The sequence below is a fragment of the Geotrypetes seraphini genome, chromosome 14 (genome assembly GCF_902459505.1).
Source record: "Geotrypetes seraphini chromosome 14, aGeoSer1.1, whole genome shotgun sequence".
NCBI lineage: Eukaryota > Metazoa > Chordata > Amphibia > Gymnophiona > Dermophiidae > Geotrypetes > Geotrypetes seraphini.
The window spans coordinates 61505905-61531919 of NC_047097.1; the positions used below are offsets into that span (position 1 = coordinate 61505905).

Sequence of the window (26015 nt, forward strand, 5' to 3'; positions counted from 1 at the left end):
GTGGGAGACTTGACTCTTGGCCCGGGTCGCAAATTTTGTCAGGTGTGGGAGCACTTCTGGCAGGACCTCACACCACGTGCTCGCAGTAGACTTTTGAATCTTTAAGATTTTATTCCCACTCTCAGCTGTTGGATTGGCCATGGATTCTTGGGGAGGGGAATGGAAGGGGGGGATGGGAAGGGAACTGATTATATTGTTGAAAATGTTATTTCCTGAATGGTACTACTGTTTGTATTTGCTTCTTACTGCTGGAATAATAAAAATAATTTAAACATACAACAACGTCATCCAGTTGTATGCATTACTAATTATGCTGTCTATGGAAATCACCAGTTACTATAGCAGAAATTCCTTAGAACTTTACATTCCAGAACAATGAATTTCTTTCCCCACAGGCTCTGTTCAGAATTGGGTGTTGGCATTAATCTGACTTTGCAGATATGCTGCCAGATTTTCAAATATGAAATATATCATCTAAAAATTACAATCTGAATAACTGCTATCCACATATGCCGTGCTTAAAAAGTTCTTCAGCAAACCAAAAACAACAGCTTAAAGTACAATATGTTTTTATTGCAGAAATACCGAAGCAGTAAACATTATTTCTGTAACCAGAGTTTTAAAAAGTTCTTAAGTATCAAACAGGAATAGAAAAGTGAAGGGGAAAAAAAGCTTGGGAGCAACAGAGAAACATGAGCATTTCCCTGACATCCAAAATCTGAGGTATCCTGCATTAGACTGGTGTAAAGGGAGGGAAAACAAAAGCAAAGAATGTCTGGAGATGAGAAGATGCAATATTGATTCTCTGGCTTAGAGCTGGCTTCTAGTTTTGCTCTGGGCAGAGGAAAATGAATTTCAGGAGCAGATTCACAAGTTAAATATGCAAATTTCTGGACTGTTTCCTACAGAGCATGAATGAATGTGCATTTTACTGGCAGATTCAATAAAAGAGGCTGAAAGGCGCCTAGATTGGCACGCCTAGCTGATCTAGGTACCTGACTTAATTATTTCAAAAGCTTAATTGGCATCAACAAACAATTAGCACCTCATAATTGGCTTAATTTTAATTTAATTGGGTGGTAGGCGCCTACTACTTTCAGGTAGGTGCCTAGTCCAAAGGGCCTATTAGAAAGTAGGCATGGTTAGGGCAGATCATGTGCATGTTTTGCAGGTAGTGGTATCTAGGACAAGAAAACCCTGGCATAAATAGGGTACGTCTAAGGTTCAGATGCCTACTGGTGCTTAAGTCCACTTTAGGCACTGCTAGGCTTGACTCTACAAATGGCGTGAGAGTATGACACAGTGACAGAATTCATCACTGTTCTTGTCCCCACGGATAACCACGTGAAACCATCCCATGTCATTCTTTAGTGTCTATCTCAACCTCAGTCCTACACCAGCATTCTTCAATGCAAGGCTTGAGGGTCAGTGGCTATGTCAATTCATACTCTGATTCTTATGTGAACCCATTGTGACATCACTGATGATGTTGACTCTTAAGCTCTAGTTGAATGAGGCTTTATGACATCACAATCTCAGTTCTGGAATGTTGGTAATCTTTGGGTTTCTGGCAAGTACTTGTGACCTGAATTGGCCACTGTTGGAAACTGGGCTTGATGGACCTTTGGTGTGTCCCAGTATGGCAACACTTATGGTTTTATGTTCTAACCATCCCGTGTCATTCTTTAGTGTCTATCTCAACCTCAAGTCTTTCTACACCAGCATTCTTCAATGCAAGGCTTGAGGGTCAGTGGTTGTGCCCATTCATACTCTGATTCTTCCCTCTCTCCTTGAAGAAAGACATGGGGATGATTTCCCTTGGTTATCCATGGGGACAGGAACGGTGATGAATTCTGTCACCGTGTCATTCTCTACGCCTAACTTAAGAATGATATGCGCTGTTTACCATGTTTCTCGGTGCCATTTACAGAATTGGAGCCTTAGTGCCTTAGTACAGCAGTGGTAGGGAAACATGGACATATTGATGTCCCTCCCTATCCCAAAATGGCCTTTGCATCAGACTCCAGAAATGCAGTGGATGTTTAGTTTGGAAACATGGTAGGCAAGAAGGATCTGAAGGAGGAGAAAGGAGTCCCCAGTAACTGGTTTCTCTCTTGGGAGGCAAGGGCTTGTCCTTGCTCACTGGATGCTACAGAAGCCCCTGCGTTTGGTCTCGATAGCCTGCAGGAGTAGGCCCAGGTTGCGTTCACTGTAGGGAGGATAGCGAAGTGTGTTGAGGCTCTCTAGGCCGGTGTTGCGTAGAAGGCAGGCACGAAAGTGTGAAAAGGTGTCAAAACTGTACTTTCCGTGGTACATCCCCATGCCACTGTTCCCTGGAATGGAAAGACAAGTAGGTTGAAGCATCACTATACTGGGGGCAGAACCTGCTTGAACTTAAAGCCTATTATTACCAGATAACTATGAGGGGTGCAGCATTATGACAGGAGGCTGGAGAGCCAGAGCTAAGCAGCACTGTAAAAAAACATAACTTGGCAATGTCCAACAGTGCCAGACTCTTACATACCAATTCCTCCGAAGGGCAGTGAGATCAGTGTCATATGCATCATCCCATCATTGCCACAGAAGCCACCGCTACTTGTCCGATCAAGCACATGATTCACCACCTACAGACAGAAAGTTAAAAGGCTGATGGCAGAAGCCCAAGTAGCCCTCTCCTGCAGATTTCAAGCACATTTTCACTAGCATCTAGGCATTCTCACATCCAGCTAGGCCAGGGGTAGGCAATTCCAGTCCTCGAGAGCCAGAGCAAGGTCAGGTTTTCAGGATATCCACAATAAATATGCATGAGATAGATTTGCATCTCAAAGAGGCAGTGCATGCAAATCCATCTCATACATATTCATTGTGGATATCCTGAAAACCTGACTTGACTCCTGCTCTCGAGGACCGGAATTGCCTACCCCTGAGCTAGGCAAAATAGAGGAACAAGCTCTATAGGTAAACCAAAAATGCATTACTTTGCTATATGCTGCCGTCCACCTGTCATAGAGGTTAACCCCCGATGAAGGCAAAATAATATTGCCAAAACGTGGATCCTTGTTGGGTTGATTTGGATCAATAAAGACTGTTACTTGAAGAAAAGATCACATCTTTATTGATCCCTCCAAAAAGCCATCTCAATTGCCCTATTTCTTGTGCTTTCTCACATATAGGCCTTCTGTACCTTTCCTCTCCTGCAACAATTTGCACCCCAGCAGTCTGCTATCAGGATATCCACAATGAACACACATGAGAGATATCTGCATAATGCTGAGAAGTGTATATTCAGTGTGGATATTCTGACAGCTTGACTTGACTACGGATTCGTGAACAAAGTTGGTTCTGCTTTTAAGAATGGAGAACCTAATTATACTCTACAAAAATTTCCATCCTGACTGTCAAGGCAACCCCAAACAAAAAGGTGTTTGGTATTTTTTCTACAGCATTGCATACAGTAACAGCATTTACCCAGCACATACATAGATGTAATGAAAACACACAGACTGCCGTTATGTGATGTATTTGTTGGCATTCCTGAGAGCAGAGAATGGGCAGCAAGGAGGATGGGATCAGCCCTTGCACGTGTAACCTACACCCATATGAGCCTCCTTGCCCAGGTGCAGTGATGTAAGGGAGGATAGGGGGTGGGGGTGGGTGGACGGAGTGCCCTGGGCACCGTCTTGGTGGGGGTACCAGCACCTCTCTGCCCCCCATGCCATGCTCACGCCCTCCCCCCCTTAGAAGTAGGAAGTGTTGCCCACTTGATTCTGCCTCTGGTGCCACCCTCTTCGAAATGGTGCTGCGGGATTAGCGACAGCAGGGGATGATGCTTTATGAAGCCTTTCCTGCTGCCGCTGGACAGGGCAAGCAGGAGATCACATCTGACCCACAGGAGTGTAGGAGATGACCCGCAAAAGTGAGAGACTGAAAACAGGAGACTTGGCAGATCTGTACGTAAAACGGGTAAAACCTGAAAAAAGAAGCTGGCTGGAGGGCTCCGTGGGGAAGAACAGGAACAGCTTTAACTGGGTCAGACCAATGGTGCATCTAGGCCAGTATCCCATCTTCAAAAACCCAAACAGTTATGTGGAAAAAGGCATATATAGGCAGTGGCACAGTGAGGGTAGGAGACGTCTGGGGCAGTGGCGCCCCCGCACCCTGTTCTCCGCCCCCCCATGCACCCCCTCTGTCCCCTCTTGCTCCTTGCCCACCCCACCACCACCACACTCGCGCCCTCACCCCCGCATACCTCTTTAAATCTTCTCCAGCACGAACAGCTTCTCCGGCCTGCTGCTCGTGCTGGTGTCGGCTTTCCCTCTGACATCACTTACTGGCCCCTGCAACCAGGAAGTGATTTCAGAGGGGAGCCAGGCCGGCACAAGCTGGAGGCCAGAGAAGCTGCTTGCACTGGTGAAGATTTGAAGAGGTATGGGAGGAAGGGAGGACACGAGTGTGCCGTGGGGGCAGGGTGGCAGAGAAGATGGCGCCCAGGGGAGTCCTCCCCATACGACGCCACTGTATATAGGGCATTATAGAGATGATGTGATACCTTGTTGTCAGGGGAGAAGGCGTAAAGTGCAAGCGGTCGTTCATGCTGGTTTATGAACTCAACGGCCTTTTCCACGTTCTCAACTGTAAGGACTGGGAGGATGGGTCCAAATATCTCTTCCTGCATCACAGGATCTGTCTCCTTAACATCCACGAGGACTGTGGGGGCTACAGTGGGAAAAGTAAAAAAAGGCAGCTTTAATGTACCACACATATACCATAACCTACTGCCCCCCCAAAAAAAAAAAAAATATACCCACAAGCAGTACAATGTACAGTGTTATAAAGCCTCCAGATGCAGAACAGCACTGTGGGGTGGCCCTTACCAATATATTTGTCATTTTCATCTGTTTCTCCCCCAACAACAACTTTTCCGCTCCCGAGCATTGCCTTCAGCCTCTGGAAGTTTTTATCGTTGACAATGCGGCCAAAGTCGGGTGATTTCTGTGGCTCCTTTCCAAAGAACTTCTCCACGCTGTCCCGCAGTGCCGGTACAAGCTGATCCCGCGTCTCGGTGTCGCAGAGTATATAATCGGGCGCCACACAAGTCTGTCCGGCATTGAAAAAACGTGACCAGACAATGCGGTTGGCAGTGTTGGAGAGGTTCACGCCCTTGTCCACAAAACAGGGGTTCTTGCCTCCCAGCTCCAGTGTCAACGGCGTCAGGTGTTTCGCTGCGGCCGCCATGATGATTTTTCCCACATTTGGGCTCCCTAAGTAGGAAACATATTAAAGTCACAAACACAAGATAGACACTGGATAGGAGGACTGGAGCCATCACAGAATCTAATGGTGAATAAGGGCCGTGAGGACCATCAGTCTCTGCCCAGTTTACTCCCCGGTGCAATGACACAGTCCTCAGCTGATCTCTGGTTTTCCACTCACACGTTCACAACTAGGCTACGCTTATCCCAGGTTTTCTTGGACTCCATTATGAATTTTGGACCCGACTCTATAAGAAGTGTCTAGGTTAAGCGACGCTAGCGGCCAACAATGAGAATGCCTAGCGACACTTAAGTTACACCCCCTATACCCCGTTTTACAAAACCGTAGCATGGTTTTTAGTGCCAGCCACGGCGGTAACAGCTCCGACGCAGCTGTTACCACCGCGGCCGGTGCTAAAAACTGCCCTATGGTTTTGTAAAAAGGGGGGGGGGGGTTAAATATGTGCAGAACTAAATTGTTGTTAATGGGCTTAAAAATGGCATGGTAATTGACCACGCCATTAAAAACCAATTAAAAAAAAAATATTTTAACTGTCAATTTAAATTTCACATGGAATACTGCGCAGCGCCTAGCGACACCTAAGTCGAGGTGCCTTGTGACTTTTTTTTAAATTGATTTTCCCGTAACATTCACCGTACAAGGAATACATACGTGTACAAGTAACAACCTACTACAAAAGACAATTCCATCAACAATGTCCTGGTGAAATACAACAAGGAGCTACATACATTTCAATAATACATCAGAATAAAAAGCATGCCATATATAGATAGAAATGCAAGTGATAAAAAGATAATGAAGTTAAGAGAAAAATGTTAAGATATCAACTTATTAAATAAATAAGTCTTTTTAACAATTTCCTAAAATCTAAATAAGAAGCAGCTTCTAACATCATTTTACCGAGCCATGTATTCAATTGGGCGGCCTGAAAAGAAAAGGTTCTATCAAGGAACTTCTTATAATATTGTGAATGTCAAAGGAGAATCAGTAGACATCAACTGACAAATGCAGATGGGCTGCTCCAAAGGAAAGGGCGAAATTTGAGTTCAATTTCCAGACAACTTCACCCTTCCACATACATCATGGAGAAGATGGCCAACAGGCTCTGTGTTTTCTAAGAATGCAGATCCAGTCCTGGTTTTAACTCTCTTAGATGCCTGGATTTGAAATTCCAATTTCTCTACACAAAGTGGGATCACTAGTCTAAGCCTTAGGTAAAACAAGGACTGAAACCACTTCTGCAACATAAAACCAGGTGCTATTCCTAAGAAGCTTCTGTGTTCTCTCGTGAGCTCCTTCGCCAATGAAGTGAATTGATATTTCAGGACTTCAGGAATCATTTAAATAGAACAGAACATGCTTTGCAGCCAGACCGGAACAACATGGAACAGAACACACCGTAGTGCAGCCCCGCTTTAAACCCAAGGGCTCGCAGGGCAGCTCCAAGCACACAAAGCTCCAAGCTCCACAAAGCACACAAAGCTCCAAGCTCCACCAAGTACACAAAGCCCCCAGCTCCACAAAGTACACAAAGCTCCAAGCTCCACAAAGTACACAAAGCTCCCAGTTCCACAAAGTACACAAAGCTCCCAGTTCCACAAAGCACACAAAGCTCCAAGCTCCACCAAGTACACAAAGCCCCCAGCTCCACAAAGTACACAAAGCTCCAAGCTCCACAAAGTACACAAAGCTCCCAGTTCCACAAAGTACACAAAGCTCCCAGTTCCACAAAGTACACAAAGCTCCCAGTTCCACAAAGTACACAAAGCACACGAAGCTCCAAGCTCCACAAAGCACACAAAGTACACAAAGCTCCCAGCTCCACAAAGCACAAAAAGTACACAAAGCTCCCAGCTCCACAAAGCACACAAAGTACACAAAGCTCCCAGCTCCACAAAGCACACAAAGTACACAAAGCTCGCAGCTCCACAAAGTACACAAAGCACACAAAGCTCCCAGCTTCACAAAGTACACAATGCACACAAAGCTCCAAGCTCCACAAAGTACACAAAGCTCCCAGCTCCACAGAGTACACAAAGCACACAAAGTACACAAAGCTCCCAGCTCCACAAAGTACACCAAGCACACAAAGTACACAAAGCTCCAAGATCCACAAAGTACACAAAGCTCGCAGCTCCACAAAGTACACAAAGCACACAAAGCTCCCAGCTCCACAAAGTACAAGCTCCAAGCTCCACAAAGCGCACAAAGTACACAAAGCTCCCAGCTCCACAAAGTATCCTCTTCAGAACTTACCAGTGAAGAAAATGTAGTCAAACTTCAGCTCCAGAAGCTGGGTGGTCTCCGGGACACCCCCACTCACAACAGCAAAGCAGTCCTGAGAAGAAATGAGACATCCAGTGGAATAGCTACATCTGTCCCGGCAAAAATCCAATTACACTCAACCCAGCTGGATCACACACATCCTCCCACCTCATTTTCACAACAGAGAGCCCAGCAGCAGCCTGCAAGTGGTCTGCAGAGTGTACAGAATACCACAGCTAGGATGCTATTCTGTTAGTTTCTCAAGCTCTATATAACATGTTTGTTACAGAATCTTCATTGGTTACTGAAGACGAATGTGAACCCAAGGCTTGAGACTGGAAAAATGACTTTCCTCTGTGCAGGAGTTAAAATATGGAACTCCCTTGTGGGCCAAATACGAAACTGTCGTGAAAAGGGCAGCCTTAGGAAACTACACATAGACGCAACTATTTGTAGATGCCTTTTTCTAGTCAATAATTACCCTCTCTGGCAAAGCTGATGAACTGTTCACGACCTTCTCTGACGTGGTTTTAGTTTGTAGATATGATTTTTAAGGATTATTTGTATGTCTATGTTATGATGATTTTGTTTTAAATTATGTATGTAATTCTGTAAACCGCTTAGTTTTAAACGGAATAGAAATTCTTAAAATAATAATTATTGGATAATTTTGGGCAGACTAGCTGCCTGGAGCTTAGGTGGCCCCGCCAATATTCAGCCAGGGCCACATAAGAGTTACGCAATCCTGACTGAATACTGGGCCACCGCATAAGTTCTTGGGTTTTTTTTTTAAAGTAAACTAAAAACAAAATTCCCCCAATTCAGGTCTTCCTTGCTCTTCCATCTCCTGACCCCCCTCTGAACATGCCCCCCCCCAGTCCATGGAAAGCCCCTGAAGATCCCCCACCCCCCACTGTCTAGGTAGTTCTAGCCGCGTAGCGAGGTTTTAGCGCGCGCTAAAAAGCTGTGTGCGCTAAAACCACTAACGCGGCTTCGTAAAAGGAGCCCTAAATCTCTCTATACAGCTATAGCTTACTGTACAGTCCTGTTCTCGGCTTTTTGTGTTGAAAGCAAGGACTCCTCCGAGTTATATTGGCAACTGTAAAAGGGTTCTATTCAGCCGACCCTTGCTTCTGTAATCTTAGGCCTAGATTCCCTAAAACTGACCGATCTGGGCAATCCGTGGCCGAGTCTTGCTGGGTGACCGATTCACTACAGAGCCCCTTAGCAACCCCACAGAACGATCCAGATGCATGTGCAGACCACCCTCTTTGCCTGTAGATGTGATCCGCGCATGCGCTTACTCTCCGCACAAGCTTGAGGTAAAAACTTCAAAGCAATTCAACTCTGTCACAGAATCTTCTCACTCTACCAACTTTCCTAGTCAAGCTGGGAGTGTGTCCACACCTTGTGGAAATCACACTGTTCTCCAGACTTAGATATAAAACTAAGCTGTGTTAGATTGTTAGAAATAAAGGCTGAAAAACCTGGTGGGAGAATAAGTTTCAAGTTTATTAGGTTTTTATATACCGCCTATCAAGGTTATCTAAGCGGTTCTACAATCAGGTACTCAAGCATTTTTCCCTCTCTGTCCCGGCGGGCTCACAATCTATCTAACGTACCTGGGGCTCTGGAGGATTAAGTGACTTGCCCAGGGTCACAAGGAGCAGCGTGCGGTTTGAACCCACAACCCCAGGGTGCTGAGGCCGTAGCTCCATCCACTGCGCCACACACTCCTCTGGTTCTCATGCAGCCATGCAATCTCAAATATCGCAACAGTTCTCTCTCACAGTGGAAAAGAAGGGTGGGGCTTCAGCTTTCTGAATGCAGCCTATTTCTCTGGGAGAAGCAAGGCCCTCTGGGGAATTAAGTCCACAGAACACTCCTTACTCATACATCTTAACATAAAACACTTAAACCTGTTCTTATATAAGAAATTGAGTAAATGCTCACTTAAAGTGGGGGGTAGAACAAATACATACTAGGGTTACCAGATTTTGCATCTGGAAAAAGAGGATGCATGACCCATGTCCGGGTAAATCCGGACGTCTGGTAACCCCTATTCAGGTGAATATAACACCCCTGCTGCAGTAATCTGGGTCTCACCTTGTCAAGGTACGGAGGTAGGAGCTCAGCAATGACTTTCTCTGAGTTTGCACTGATCTCTGATGGTTTAAGAATCACACAGTTTCCTGAAACAACATTAAGAGACAGGACCACTGAGAGTAGAAAAGATCACAGCTCCCGCAGACCCAGCCTCTCTCAGCACAAGGCATTGTAGGCAATAGTACAAAATAAGCTTGACTGTGGGGCAGCTCCCAGTTCTTGCAGTCCCAGCCTCTCCCAGGAGGAGGCACTATTGGTAATGGTACAGAAAGCCTGGTTGTGGCGGGAGCTCCCAGTTCTTGCAGTCCCAGCCTCTCCCAGGAGGAGGCACTATTGGTAATGGTACAGAAAGCCTGGTTGTGGCGGGAGCTCCCAGTTCTTGCAGTCCCAGCCTCTCCCAGGAGGAGGCACTATTGGTAATGGTACAGAAAGCCTGGTTGTGGCGGGAGCTCCCAGTTCTTGCAGTCCCAGTCTCTCTCTGTACGAGGTGCTGTTGTCAATGGTACAGGAAGCCTGGCTGTGAGGGGGTTTCCTAGTTCCTGCAGTACCAGCCTCTCCCATCATACGACAAATTATGAGGACACGGCAATGGCTCTTACCTGCACTAATGGCTCCAATTAGAGGGATCAGCGTCAAATGGATGGGATAGTTCCAGGGTGCTATTATTAGTGCTACTCCATAAGGGTCCTTCCGGACAAAAGCAGAGTCCAATTTGGTGGCCTGTCATGAAGATACATTTTACATAAAATTAAGTGACGAGTGTATCGCTGCTCAAGCATCCCTCTTTCCATCTGCTTCCTCACAGACACATATAAACCCAAATACAGTAGAGGCATTCTCTTCCTCCCACCATGTACAAGCATAATTAAGGCTTGTGATTTTAGGTCTTGATAGACAGAACACTCCCAGTGCAATAAAAAGGGACATTTACTGGATAAACACCAGTAACACATCCCCTGGGCCAGAGGTGGGGAACGAGGGCCACAATCCAGTCGGGTTTTCAGGATTTCCCCGGTGAAAATGCATGAGATCTGTCTGCATATAATGGAGGCAGTGAATGCAAAATAGGTTTCATGCATATTCATTGGGGGGGGGGGAATCCTGAAAACGCGACTGGATTGTGGCCCTCGCTCCCCCACCTCTGCCTAGGCCTATCCCCCTACCCACCAATCCAAGCGCCATTCTTTAGAACAGTAACACATTAACATTCATACGCCTCCTACATTTGGAGTCCTACAACATAAGCACTGTCAGTGGGACTTAGCCATCTGGGAACGGCTTCCAGCCACCTACGTCCTGTTTGGACGACTATCCACCGATATCCAGCGGGAGATAGGTGGCTCTCTCTTGCTGAACATCCGGCTCGCCTGGTAATTGCCTATGTTGAGTAATATAGCCGGTCTGTGCTGATTTTCACTGGCTGGCCCACTAAGGCACGCAGCCAGCCAGACCTGCCTATGAAACAGGTATATCTTTGGCCATTAGCTTTAGCCAGCTAGTCGATGAAAATTAGCTTGGTCAGCTAAGTCCATGGTGGTGAACCTTTACCCTGGATATTCAATGCTGGTGGCTCGATATGGCCCAAGTATGGCATAACTGGGATTGCCGCCGACCACGGAAGGTAGCCAGGGCTGCCTCTCATAGTCTCAACATTGGCTCCTGTATACAGAACTGCTGGCATCTGCCCCAGTGACAGTGACGTCCTACTTCAGCTGACGCTAGGATCACCATATATACCGCATTACTGGAAATCATTTGCTCCGCAGCTGCCATAGACAACTGCCTACAATAAACATGGATGGTATATATAGCAGGGGGGAAGGATAACCCAAGAACGGGTTGGCCTCTCTCTGCTTCACTCCTGCTGCTGGGCTGCTCTCCCCTGAGATCCATCTGGTTAGTGGGTCTCTTGCAAGTACAATGTACAGTGCTGCATTTGCCTGGTTGTGCTATAGAAATAATTAATTGTTGTTGTTGTTAGTGAAGGGGAAGGCTAGTGGATACTAGAGAATGACATGGGGACAAATTTTTCCCATTCCACGCAGGATCTCAATTTCCCCATCCCTGCGAGTTTTGTCACTGTCCCTGTCCCATTCCGGTAAGCTCTGCCTTTACCGCACAAGCCTCGAACACTTATGATGTTAAAGTGTTTGAGGCTTGTGCAGATGAGGACAAAGCTTAGGCATTGGTGGAATGAGGCATTATGACATCACTTTCTGAGCTCTAGAATGTTGCTACTTATGATGTTAAAGTGTTTGAGGCTTGTGCAGATGAGGACGGAGCTTAGGCATTGGTGGAATGAGGCATTATGACATCACAGTCTGAGCTCTAGAATGTTGTTACTTATGATGTTAACGTGTTTGAGGCTTGTGCAGATGAGGACAGAGCTTAGGCATTGGTGGAATGAGGCATTATGACATCACAATCTGAGCTCTAGAATGTTGATACTTATGAGTTTAAAGTGTTTGAGACTTGTGCAGATGAGGACAGAGCTTAGGAATTGGTGGAATGAGGCATTATGACATCACAATCTGAGCTCTAGAATGTTGCTACTTATGATGTTAAAGTGTTTGAGGCTTGTGCAAATGAGGACAGAGCTTGCAGGAATGGGGCAGGGACAGGAAAAGAACTCACAGGGACGGGATGGGAAAATGAGTTCCCGCGGGGTCGGGGGAAAATTTGTCCCCGTATCATTTTCTAGTGGATACAAACATGGCATGTTCAAGTGGCCTGGTGGGGGCCCTGCCAAACTGAAACCATATGTAAGATGTGGACCTGTGGCAAGTGAGCCAAACCTTGAATGGTGATCTCTGTAACTGTCTGGATATGTTACCTCTTTCTAATAAAGCGCTTTGCTTCAGATATTAAGCTCAACAATGTGAGCTGTGTCCAATAATATCAACTGTGTTATATCCGTTATGGGCATGCCCACACGGCCGTGTTGCTAGAGCCTAGGAATGTCTGTCTCACACACTGCCCACCTATCAGTTCCCCCAGCCGCCCCAATAACTTACTAAGTTCTTATCCACATATTCATCTTTCATCCAGGATCTCAGGTTGTTGATGGCAAAGTTGATTTCAGTTCTCACCATGCTGAGCTCAGAGACCTCGGACTCGAACGTGCTCTATGGCATAAGTGAACAAATTAGTACAGGCGAGGGATAGGGACAAAACACTAGCAGTACAGGGTAGGGGAGGAAACATGGAGAGAGGGACAGGGACAGAGACAGGACACCAATATTATGGGGAGGGGGGAAACATGGAGAGAGGGACTGAGGACACTAGCAGACAGCAGAGACACTTGTAGCAGTATGAGGGGGTTGACAGAGAGAGGGCCAGAGATAGGATACTAGTAATCTTATTAAGTTTCAATTTGATGATTTTGAGTTTACCTCACTCATTGTATTTGTTTACATTTGGTCTTTTGACTACTGTTATGCTGTGACAAGAATTTAGAAGTTTTGTGTTGAATTGTGTTTGCTGTCCACATCATTGGGTGAATCTCTTCGTAAAGGCAGCTAATAAATCAAAATAAATAAATAGCAGTACATGGAGGGAGGAAACATGCAGAAGGGGACAGAGACAAGACATTAGCAGTACAGGGGGCAGGTGAGACATGGAAAGAGGGACAGAGCCAGGAGATGGTTACTGCGGATGGGCAGACTAGATGGGCCATTTGGCCTTTATCTGCCGTCATGTTTCTATAACCATAAAGTTTTATGACATCACAATGCAGGTGTAAAGAGCCTTAGTCTAAAGGAAGAGGAGATGCAAATGTTAAGAACCTTAGCCAATAGGGAGAGAGAAAGAGATAATGGTTACTGCAGATGGGCAGACTAGATGGGCCATTTGGCCATGTTTCTATACAGAGCCTGTTGTCTGTTAAGTATAAAAGATACCAAGCACTTCTAGACACCCCTATAATAATAGAGGACATAAAAAATACTTTCAGATACTTAAACCCACAAAAGCATGTGCCCCCCCCCAAAAAAAAAAAAAATTAAATACAGCAATTTACAAACCCAAGAAGCCTAAGATACAGTGATGTGCAAATGTCTGGAACCACATGTAAACTTTGCATTCTTTCAACTTTCTGACCTTTTATTTTAATTTTTTTGATAACCCAATCGATTTGTCTGTGTACCACATTATAAGGGATACATTTGGTGATTAGAATCAACTTTTTAGATCACTTGTTTCTAATCTTACAATTTTGTTGACACTGGAACATAGTCCATGTCAACTGTTCAAGTGGTCTCCACCTTACCATCTTCAATTTTAATGAAACTTGACATGTAGGTACCCTAACTTATGGCACTAAGCCATGTAAAGTTTCAACCCCACTAAACCTGAAATTCATGTAGTAAGAGGTGCCTATGTAGACGCCTTAAATTTTTTGTGCGCGTCATACGAAACAAACGGGCAACTTCAATGGCCTCCTGTATACAGAGTATTTCTAACACCAGCCTGAAATTTAGTCTACTGGTGCAACTTTTTGTACTTAATAAGCTTTTGGAGTTTTAAAAATCTATGTCAAGCGCTCTTCTGATGCCTCAATGCCAAATTTGGCCAAAAACTCAATTCACTAATTTTTGGCTTCATTTTTGGGGTGTCATATATTTGTAACAAATTTATTTATTCAATTTTCTACACTGTTCTCCCAGGGGAGCTCAGAACGGTTTACATTCAGGTACTCAAGCATTTTCCCCTGTCTGTCCTTGTGGGCTCTCAATCAGTCTAATGTACCTGGGGCAATGGGGGGATTAAGTGACTTGCCCAGGGTCACAAGGAGCAGCGTGGGTTTGAACCCTCAACCTCAGGGTGCTGAGGCTGTGGCTTTAACCACTGCGCCACTCTAGAAATCAAAATGTACTAAAAGTGAGCTGAGTCTAGGATAATCCAGCCATTGTGACATCACTGATGAAATTGGCTCTTAGGCATTGGTGGAATGAGGCATTATGATGTCACAATACCAGCTCTGGTTATGAGAGGCTGAAACTTTTCACACTATTTATTTATTCATTTTTCTATGCCATTCTCCCAGGGGAGCTCAGAACGATTTACATGAATTTATTCAGGTACTCAAGCATTTTTCCCTGTCTGTCCCAGTGAGCTCCTAATCTATCTAATGTACCTGGGGCAATGGGGGGATTAAGTGACTTGCCCAGGGTCACAAGGAGCAGCGTGGGTTTGAACCCTCAACCTCAGGGTGCTGAGGCTGTGGCTTTAACCACTGCGCCACACTCTGCAGTGACTTCTTGCTTGCTACACCTGCTCAACTACTGATTACTATTCATCTATGAAACTATCAAGGCCTGCTTTCATTTATTTGCAAAGATATTGCAAGTGAAACAGAGCGGTAAAAACATTATTAACTCATTTTACCCATCTTTGAAGCCTTGTATTTCAGTTTTGACACCAACAATCACTTTGGTTCAAAATGTATTGGATAGAGCAACTTTATCTCTACCAGATATCAAATTTTCAGGAGGGTGTTTTTTTTGTATAGGGAAGAATTTTGCAATTGAATTCAGATAGTCTCACTGAGACTAACTATTTAAAAGTATTAATTGTATCTGTCATTGGAGGGTTCTTCAAATATTCAAGTTGAACTATGAAAGAACTTTACACCAGACATAATTTACTGTTTATTATGCTTAGTAAAACCCAGCATAAATGATCTCCTTTTTAAAATTCTCTTTATTTTGGTAGCATACGTTCTACCAACAGAGTTATCTAAATCAGCAGGGGAAGGGAAGATACCATATTCCCCCATAAAATCCTTAAGATCTGAAGACAAACCCCTGTTAGTAGTACCTTCCTTAAAAGTTATATATTCTAAGAGAGATATAATCTTTTCAGTCACAGCTCTCAAATTTGGAATTCACTTCCACTCAATATAAGAGAAGAAAAATCACTTAGCAAGTTTAAAAGTCTCCTAAAGAGCTGGCTATTCAAGGACGCTTTCCAATAGATTTGTCATAGCCTATAATAGTTTCAGGAAGACGATCTAATAGAATCAAGCGGGTATTTGTTCCCAAACCTTTTGTGACTTAACCCTCCCCTTGTTTTATCTTCAATTTTAATTTTTTAATTTTTTTTAAAATTGTATTTATGCTAATTGTTGTTAACCCCTTCCCTCCTTACATGTACTAGTAATGAATGTTATGTTTGTTGGTTTTTAATATTTTTACATAATTTTGGAACTTGTGTAAATCGCATTGGATTTGGACTATGCGAGGTCATCAAAGTAACTAAATAAACTTGAAATAAATAAAAAAATAAACTTGAGTGTAGAGAAAGAATAAAGGGAAATGGAGATGGGGAAGGAAGGGAGGAAGGGGAAAAGGCTCTGATCTCCCTTGGGACGGGCTTGGGGGTACATGGCTTTAGGTTTGTTCTGGTCCACTAGATACCTTTGGGTCTGCCCTGTTCAACATTGCCAGGACTAAACTAAACTAAACTAAACCTTGGGTTTATATACCGCACCATCTCCACGAATGCGGAGCTCGGCACGGTTTACAGGAAGAAAGATGAGAGAGGAACTACAGTGGAGAGATTAAAGAGTTAGGTGTAAAGGGGGAAGGTGGGAGAGGCCTAAGAGGGGGGAAGTGTTACAGTTTTGAGAATAGCCAGGTTTTTAGGTGTTTGCGGAAGAGTTGGAGGGAGCTTGAGGTTCGGAGAGGGGAGGGGAGGTTATTCCAGATCCCAGTGATTCTAAAGGGGAGGGATGACCCAAGTTTGCCTACATGGGAAATACCTTTTATGGAAGGGAAGGATAGTTTAAAAATTTGGGAGAATCTGGAGGCAGTATGGGTTGGGGAGTTCCAGGATAGAGGGATAACGGCAGGAAGGATGCCATGTAGGATCTTGTAGGCCAGACACGCACATTTGAAGTGGATCCTGGGGATTACTGGGAGCCAATGGAGCTTAGACAGGAGTGGTGAGACGTGATCAAATTTGCTTTTCGCGAAAACAAGCTTAGCCGCGGCGTTCTGAATCCGCTGCAGTCTGTGGAGGCTTTTCTTGGTTAGGCTGAGATGGATAGAATTGCAATAGTCCAATCTGGAGAGGATGATGGATTGTACTAGGACCTTCACAGAAAGGACTACTGAACCTAACACTTTGGTAAACTTAAAAAAAATAAATCCCAGTTAAATGTGTATTTTTTAAACATTACTATTGTTATGTTTATAGAACATGCATTCATTTTTCTGACTTGTCTAGGTCTACTCAGGAAACAAGAACATAAGAATCGCCATACTGGGACAGAACGAAGGTCCATCAAGCCCAGTATCCTATTTCCAATAGTGAAAAGTGGAGAGAGGGAAAGGGATTGGAACTACCATAGTTATACCACCACACTCAAAGTAGTTTACATACAGATACTTCAAGCATTTTCCCTTGCATCTGGAGTAAGCATTTCCTACATGACCTTCCAGAGGAATTATGAAAAAAGATCTCTACATATGTATACATATGTATTCACATGTTTACAATATCATAAATCCTGAGGGGCACAGAGAAAGTGGACAGGGACAGATTTTTCAGACTGAGGGGAACCACTAACACAAGGGGTCACTCGGAGAAATTGAGAGGGGACAGGTTTAGAACAAATGCTAGGAGGTTCTTTTTTACCCAGAGGGTAGTGGACACATGGAACGCGCTTCCGGAGGTTGTGATAGCCCAGAGTACATTGCAGGGTTTCAAGGAAGGTTTAGACAAGTTCCTAAAAGATAAGGGGATTGAGGGTTACAGAAATAGACAGGAACCACATTACAGGTCATAGACCTGACGGGCCGCCGCGGGAGCGGACCGCTGGGCGCGATGGACCAATGGTCTGACCCAGTGGTGGCAACTTCTTATGTTCTTATGTGTTAAGATTCACATACACTCAGAATTGTGTAATTCGGCCAAGAGCGAAGCTCCTTTAGCCAAACCCACCAGCCAATCACTGTGTATGGAATAGTAACAGAGGTTGAATAAATGCAAAATTGTGATTACTCAAAAAAAATCTTCAATCAGAAAAAAAATAATAAGTTTCACTTAGCTTTTGGGGTGTCAACGGGAATTAGAGAAATTAGACATGTCTGTGCCCATGTGGCCTGGCCACTGACCCTTCTCTTTACCTTGTGCAGGTCCTTGGCCAGTGCTTCAATAATGGTATTCTTGTTCTCCTCCAAAAAGCGTTCAAGTGCCTCCAGCTGTGAAATCCGGAATTGCTCTGACCGGGTCTTCCCCGAGAGGAAGCTGGTCCGGAGACAGTCCAAAATCTCCTTGTAAGATGACATCCTGAGGGCATAAGGGAAGATGGAGGAGTTTAGCCAGCTACATCTTCACAATCCATGCTCGTGTCTCCTGAAAGGAAGCAATGCATGTTAGAAACCCAGTCTGCTTCTTAAAATATCCTCTCTCCCACCAGCTGTCCTCAGGAGATATTGCCAAAGTTTCTGATTGCTTTCAAACAGGGTGGACTAAGTTCTTATCTGTTGACATTTTCAGTTTCATTTGGTAATTCTGTTTTGTTCTTTTTGAACAGATCCCAAGTTATTTATTTAATCATTTATATACCACTTATATCCTTTATATAAGTGGTTTACATTCAGGTATCTATAATAATAAAACCCTAGAGCGTGCATGCGCTGTTCAAACTTTGTGATTCCTGGCGCTGTGAGGTGTGCTTCTGTGCCAGTCCTCACGGCGCCTGCGCTAGCTGGAGGCGCGTGTGCCAGCGACTCCTCCCTCCTGGCTCAATCATCCTCCCAAGGCAAGAAGGACAAAAAAGTTTCGTCTCCACAGGGGGATTCGGCGCTCGCGACGGGCTGCGTCTTCCCGCCTCAGCCTCTCAGCTGGCGCAGCGCTGTGGCACGGCCAAGTTCGCCGCTTAGTAAACATAAATAAAAGGGCTTCGCCGCCGTAACCAGGCTCCGCGCGGACAAATGAAGAGTTAACGCTGCCCAAGCGCCGCCCCCTGACGTCCCCGCCTAAAATGGCGGAGGGCACGAGTCTTGCGGCGGTCGATCACCGAGCCGTCGATTTCTCGCCAGAGGGCGGGGTGACGCCGGAGTCAATGCCTGCTTGGGAGGAGGCGGGAAGGCGGCCAAGGGTGGCGAGTGGCAGCGGACCGGGGGTAGGAAGTATTGCCAGCAGATAGGTCAGGCTTGGGCGCAGGAGGAACGCAGGCAGGCTGGCTTCAGGGGAGGGGTGGGACAAAGGATGAAAGACAGTAAGGGGAAATAGGGAGGAAGGAAGAAGAGAGAGGCAGAGAAGGGGTGGGGGTTGTAAGCAGAAGAAACACAGAAAGGTCTGGACCAAAGGGGAAAGACAGGAGGCAGATGCTGGACTATGAGAGGTGCAGATAGGGTGGGGGGGGGAGACCCTGAGGAAGAACAGAGAGATGGAAGATCATAACAGAGGAGGAAGAGAGAGACAAAGAATAGAACCCAGACAGACAGACATCTCTAGCATCCGTTAATGTAACGGGCTTAAAGTCTAGTTTTATCATATTTCCCTATCTGTCCCGGTGGACTCAAACTCTATCTAGTGTACCTGGGGTAATGAGGGGATTAAGTGACTTGCCCAGGGTCACAAGGAGTTCTAGTCTGACATATCATATGAGCAGATACTTCTGTGATAAGATCCCCAGGCTTGGAATTCAAAGAGATAATCAGGATGCGATGAAACCAGATGTGGTTTGCGAATGTTAAAGTTGGTGAAACTGGAAAACAAGTGATCCATAAGAACATAATACAACTGAAGAATGGGAATTGTCGAAATTCTTCAGTTGTATTATGTAAATTCTTCTTTTTTTTTTTTTTTTTTTTAGGAAACTTTGGGGTCCTTTTACTAAGGCGTGCTACTGTGTCTTAGCACACGCTAAGTGCTAACGCACCCATTATATCCTATGGACGCGTTGCCACGCGTTAGCATTTAGCACGTGCCTTAGTAAAAGGACCCCTTTATTGGATTCCAGATTTATTGAGAGTTACATTTAAAATTTTGCTGCTGGCTTTTAAAGCCCTGAGAAATGCAAGTTCAAGATATTTATGATAGATTGAAAAGATATATTCCAGGCAGGAATCTGAGATCAGTCAAGACATCTTATTAAAAGACCCTCCTAAAAAAAGAAATAAAAGATGTATGCTTACGATCAAGGATTATTTTTATTATTGCACCTGCTTGATGAAACGCTCTCATAAAAGATTTCACAATAGAAACTAATTAACAACAATTTAAAAAGATGTTAAAAACCTGGGGTGGGGGGGTTCAGGATGATTAGTTTGATGAATGGAAGCTGGATGGAAAAAATGATGTCTTACCTGATCATTTTCTTTCCTTTAGAGCCCCTTTTGCAAAGCCACAGTAGCAATTCCCGCATGACAAATGTGATGCAGCCTCTTTGCTGCGCTGGTACTTGCTACCACCGCTTTGTAAAAGGGGACCTTATTCACAGCAGATGAATCCAGAGACTTGTGGGTTATGATCATCTACGAGCAGGTACAGACAGAGAGCATTAAACGGAGCTCTTTCACACAGGATGTCATGCTCCTTGGTCAGCCAGTATTTCTCATAACAAAGCAAAAGGACAATTAGTGAAAAAATGATAGAAACAGAACGCCTTCCTCATAGCCACTAGATATGAATCTGACGACAGGACTTTATGACGCCAGAAGGTCAAACACCTAAGGAAGAAAGGAACATGAGAGGGAGGGACTCTGGATTTATCCACTGTGACTAAAAGAAAGAAAATTATCAGTTCAAGACATCATTTTTCCTTCCTTGTCATCAGCAGCAGATAAATCCAGAAACTTGTGGGATAAAGGGTCATGGATTTCTCTCGCAGTCATTGACATCTTATATCTCCTCAAGAGCACTTAGGTCCTCCGCCACAACACTGTTTAACAGTCCCTACTTTCAGAGAATTAGTTTATGGACATACTCATGTTCCATTTTGTCAGCACAGGGCCTGTGTTGCTTTTAAAATCCTATGTGGTATCTTTACTCCTCTCCGTCCTCTATCTTGGAATGCTTATAGATTCTCTTTTGCAAGAGATGACCAACAATTTAAATTATCCCTTCCTTCCAAAAAGGAATCAAAGGAGTCAAATCTTTTAGTCAATCTCTGATTTTTAAGTTATCCCAATTTTGGAATGAGCTTCCACTTCTTTTAAGGAGTTCTGGTTCTCTTCAATTTTTTCGCAAATCTTTAAAAACCACTTTATTTGCTACACACTTCGAAAATTAACTTTTTCAAATTCAGTCTTATTTCTCTTTCATGGTCTTTTATATGCTAATTTAACTATTGTAAACCGAGTTGAGCTTTCCTTGAATGATATAAAGCCAAGCCTTAGATTAGATTAGAGCATGTTGCTGATTTGAAAACCTTCCTCTTTGCTGATGCCTACCACTGAGCCTGCCAGCTCAACTGCTGTGGGCACAGGATGCAGAGTTCTCGATGACAAAATCAATGTCCCTTATGTGTAATTCCCCTCCCCATACTACCATCAATATAATTCTCCCCCCGTTTGTCATTTCTCTTATGATAGTCTTTTTATTAGCCTGTAAACCAGGGGTGTCCAACCTGCGGCCCGAGGGCCCCATGCGGCCCCATGAAGGATTTTGTGTGGCCCCGAGGGCGATGCAGTGTTTTCCTCTGCTGCCCCTGGGTGTTTACCATCTTGCCGGCTCCCTCCTCCATCTTGCTGCAGCGTTTGTGCATTTGTGTGGCCCCAGAAACATTTTTTTCGGCCAATGCGGCCCAGGGAAGCCAAAAGGCTGGACACCCCTGCTGTAAACTATCTAGATGGCTTGTCTGATGAGCAAGATAGTAAATTATAAATAAACTTAAAACTTGATTTGATATACCACCTCTCTGTGGTACAACCAAAGCGGTTCACATCTATTATATGCAAGTATTTTCTCTCTTCCTAGTGGGCTCACAATCTAAGTTGTTGTAATTGGAGTTACTAGATGGGACAATCTTTGTTAAAAATCTGTTTCCCACTGAAGTCAGAACTTCCTAAGTTGAACAGAGAGCACCCAGGTGAACGCTTTCTCAGCCCGCTAATGGAGGGTGTAGGGAGCATTGATAGTCCATTCAAGATACTGAAGGGGATAGACTTAGTAGATAAAGACAGGTTGTTCACCCTCTCCAAAGTAGGGAGAACAAGAGGGCACTCTCTAAAGTTGAAAGGGGATCGATTCCGTACAAACGTAAGGAAGTTCTTCTTCACCCAGAGAGTGGTAGAGAACTGGAACGCTCTTCTGGAGGCTGTTATAGGGGAAAACACCCTCCAGGGATTCAAGACAAAGTTAGACAAGTTCCTGCTGAAGAAGAACGTACGCAGGTAAGGCTAGTCTCAGTTAGGGCACTGGTCTTTGACCAAAGGGCTGCCGCGTGAGCGGACTGCTGGGCACGATGGACCCAGCAGCGGCAATTCTTATGTTCTTATTATCTGTAGTAGCAAATTAGAGAATGCATAATTCAACAAGCTTGGAAAATAAGGCTTAAAAAGGAGAAGGTGTTGACTTCTCCCATGCTTGGTGCAAACCTTTAAATTCCAAGCGAACAGACAGCAAGTTTGGCTGAAAAACTACTTAAACGAACCCAATCTGACTTACAGCGCATTCCGAAAATCGATCAAAACCACCCTGTTCGCCAAATTCATTGGCCAAAACAATCCCCTCCCTCACTAGAACTTCCCCCCTGTAATCTCCTTTTCTTTCTCTCAAGAAGCTCCCTTCACGCATTAGGTATTCTCTACCCAGAGAACCCCAATTAATATGTTAGTACTAAACATAGTAACATAGTAACATAGTAGATGACGGCAGATAAAGACCCGAATGGTCCATCCAGTCTGCCCAACCTGATTCAATTTAAATTTTTTTTTTTTTTTTTCTTCTTAGCTATTTCTGGGCGAGAATCCAAAGCTTTACCCGGTACTGTGCTTGGGTTCCAACGGCCGAAATCTCTGTTAAGACTTACTCCAGCCCATCTACACCCTCCCAGCCATTGAAGCCCTCCCCTGCCCATCCTCCTCCAAACGGCCATACACAGATATTCATTACCCTTAGAACTCCAATTAGAACGTAAGTTTCCCATTTAGATTATTGTAAAGTATTTAGACTCATTGTATTGTACTTAGACTTATTGTATTCTATGTATTGTATGATATTCAGACTCATTGTATTGTATTGTATTGTACTGTATTCAGACCCATTGTATTGTATTGTATGCAGAATTATTGTATTGCATTAAGACCTCTTGTTATTCGCTGAATGTCCAGCCTTCTTACAATGTTAACCGCCTAGAAGTCGCCTGACTATGGCGGTATAGAAAAATAAAGTTATTATTATTATTATTATAAACAACAGATACAAATGGAAAGAATCTTCAGATAGATAGATTGAGCACACGGATCTCAAATCTCGATTAACTTTTGTGAAAAATGGAAGACAAATTTTAAGTGGTTACCTAATGGCTGGGAAAATTATTACCCCACCCCCTGCCCCTCTTTCTACGCCACTTTTGCCCACTCACCATGATTCCCTTTTGCTCACTGCCTATTGGCCATTCTATACTCCGGTCCATGGACTGGTATGTCCAGCCCTCCTTTTTTTTTAACTTCTATCTGCATCAGGCTGCTGCCTACATGTTTTCGGGCTTGCAAAGAAAAATAATAGCAAAAAAAAAGTTTTCTGCTTTGCCGAGCACGGAGGGTCAGCACATGCGCAGACCATCTACAGTCAAGTCAGATGGTCTGCGCAAACTGAAGGATCACTCTCCAGCAATCCGTGTGGTCGGTGGGGGCCGTGCCAACAATCGCCCCCATTTGCATGCAGGCCTTTTGTGAATTCGTCGGCCTGCATGCAATCGGACACGGAAAGTAAGGTTAGTGAATCTAGCCCTTAGTATTGTGTACTATGTTCTTACTAAATCCTACTTATTCACACACATAATCAGATGGACCTCAGCGCACTTCTGGGTGCCTTCCGGCTGGGGCCCTGTATTTAGAGTGCAGCCAGCCAGAAAGTTTGCGAGACACTGCAATAGACAATCCCTGCTCAGAAGAGCTAACAATCTAATTTGACAGTCAGGACATCTCAGGGTTGAGAAGATTATGGTAGAGGAAATGATACAGTGCTCCTTAGTCTTGATAGGAATGAGGTGCGGATTCCCAGTCCCAGCTCTTGGTGCAAATGCCCAGTTTTGTGGGCTCTGTTATATGCACCCCCTCTCTCTTCAATGTTCAATGGTTTGTTTGAGATTCTCTTCCCTTCTAGCTCACAAGATAGGAACATCAGTCAAACCTCATCACAGAATGCTCTTATCCACGTTCATTTTTAATGCATATCTTTGGCTGCTAGCAGCCAAGTTGGTTTCTTTAGATCCAAACTATTTAGCACTCTGCACAAATGCTTTTGAAAACAACCCTGAAAGAGACGATCCCTGCTCCGTGGAGCTTATTGTCTTGCCAAAAGCACACAGACAGGACTAACCACAAGTTAGGAATACTTTATAAGAATATTTGCTGTTTCTCTGCAGCATTTAGGCTCCCCTCCCCCGAGCACACACCCTCTGTACCCACGTGATCTTTCATTTACCAGGGGTCACCATGCCCTGTGGAGCCTTCCAAGCCCCATGACTCTCCAAGCCTCTCCCATACTCCCCCCCTCCCAAGGGAGAGGAGGGAATGGGGACTTGTACACCGCCTTTTTGTGGCTTTTGGCATTTCAAAGCTGGAGGATTAAGTGACTTTGCCCAGGATCACAAGGAACGACACTGGGATTTGATCTCAAGACCTCTGGGTGCTCTACCAGTGAGCACCCCCCCATATTTAATAAGCTCCTTCACTGTGTCCCAGGAGGAGTGATTGGTATCGTGTTTGGCACTCCCATGCATGTTGAAATGCTGGTACCTCCCATGCTCCCCTGCCCGTAACATTTGCTCGGCATTTAATAGTAATCTTTTACCTTTTTCTTGTTCTTGATACCTGGGCAACTTCTCTCTGTGTCTGAACTCTGAAGCCGTCTCGGTGCCACTCTCTGCCACTCCTTCCTGCTTACTCAATTCATATCCTTCCTTTCTGCAGCTCTAGGTCTGGAATCGGACTCTTGACAGTAATAGAGCAAGACAAAATTGCATCACGAAACAAAACAGTCGTGTGTTTTTTTTTTTCTTCCTGTAGCAATAGATGGGCGGAGTGGTCAGCTGACATACACCCAAACTGACTTCAGCGCACACACGCGTTTCTGCTTCATGGCCAAAACTGCACTTTTTTTTTTTCCTCCAAGACAAATGCAGAAAAAAAATCAGCAGGCAAGAGGCGGAGAGATCCCCAGCCCACACGCTCCTCCCAGGGCTCATGCTGCTGCTTCCAGGATCTATCTATTGTCCCTGTAGCACATGGGCTCTTGTCAAAATCTGTCCCCAGCCCCTCACTCTGTCATGATTCGCCGCCCAACTACAGCTCCCCCTTCCCTCACTCCTGCCTTTTACCCGGGGTAACTGCTGCCCCCGATGGGAATCCCTAGATCAGGGCACAGGAGAGAATAAGCAAAATTCGTTTTAAGCTGCAAAAAAAAAGAGGGAAGGAAAAACAGCTTCAACTATTTCACTATTGCACCCTCAACATTGCTCTGACATTATTAACTGCAACACACTCCAATCACATCCTAGTACCGGCCTCCCACACTCACAGCTGGGCCAATGCACCTCCATCCTGACCTGAAGCACACAGCCTCCTATCCCAGTACTGACCCCTCTGGCCAGCCAGTGCTGACTGGCCACCGCTGTGGGCGATAATGCATTGGGCTGTGTGTATTATGAAGCCACTAAAAATTTTTTAAAAAATGGGCATTTACTGTCCCAATGATGGCTCTGTCACTTCTTCACCTTACAGCACCTGTGATAACTTCCAGAAGTTGGCAAGGCTACCCTGAAGGAGGTGTGTGCATACTGTTGTTAACCCTGCATTCCGCTGCTGGCATCTGCGATTGCCCAGGGTACCAAAGAAAGGAAATTATAGGAGGGGGAGGAGCTACTGCAAGTCACCCAACCCAGGCACCAAAGTTAGATTGAGAGCCTACAGGGATATACGGTATAAGAAAATACTCAAGAGTATCTGATTACCATTCAAAGTACAGGTATTTGGGGGGTGAATCTCATCATGGAATGGCCGTTAATAAATAAGCCAGTGGTCAGAGGCTAGCATCAAGCTTGCAAGAGGTATACAGAACAGCCAATGCGTCCAACAACACCCTTAGGGCCAGATTCTCAAAACGTAAGGTGGCCTTTAACGCGGTCGCTAAACCGGTTCCAGCCGGTTTAGCCTGCACGCGTTTTAGCAGCGGATTATCAAAACGGCTTA

General features: G+C 44.8%; 1 protein-coding gene across 1 annotated transcript; it reads right to left on the reverse strand.

The window, feature by feature from the left end:
• Positions 1 to 1750: 1750 nt before the first annotated feature.
• ALDH3B1 (aldehyde dehydrogenase 3 family member B1) lies at positions 1751 to 24829 on the reverse strand. The gene is made up of 10 exons (XM_033920892.1): positions 24619 to 24829; positions 17775 to 17937; positions 12660 to 12770; positions 10245 to 10365; positions 9646 to 9731; positions 7531 to 7612; positions 4875 to 5261; positions 4550 to 4716; positions 2525 to 2624; positions 1751 to 2333 (listed from the first exon to the last, which is right to left on the reverse strand). Exons 2-10 carry the CDS (start codon positions 17934 to 17936, stop codon positions 2140 to 2142), a joined length of 1410 nt encoding a protein of 469 aa, XP_033776783.1. The 5' UTR covers position 17937; positions 24619 to 24829; the 3' UTR covers positions 1751 to 2139.
• Positions 24830 to 26015: the final 1186 nt, after the last annotated feature.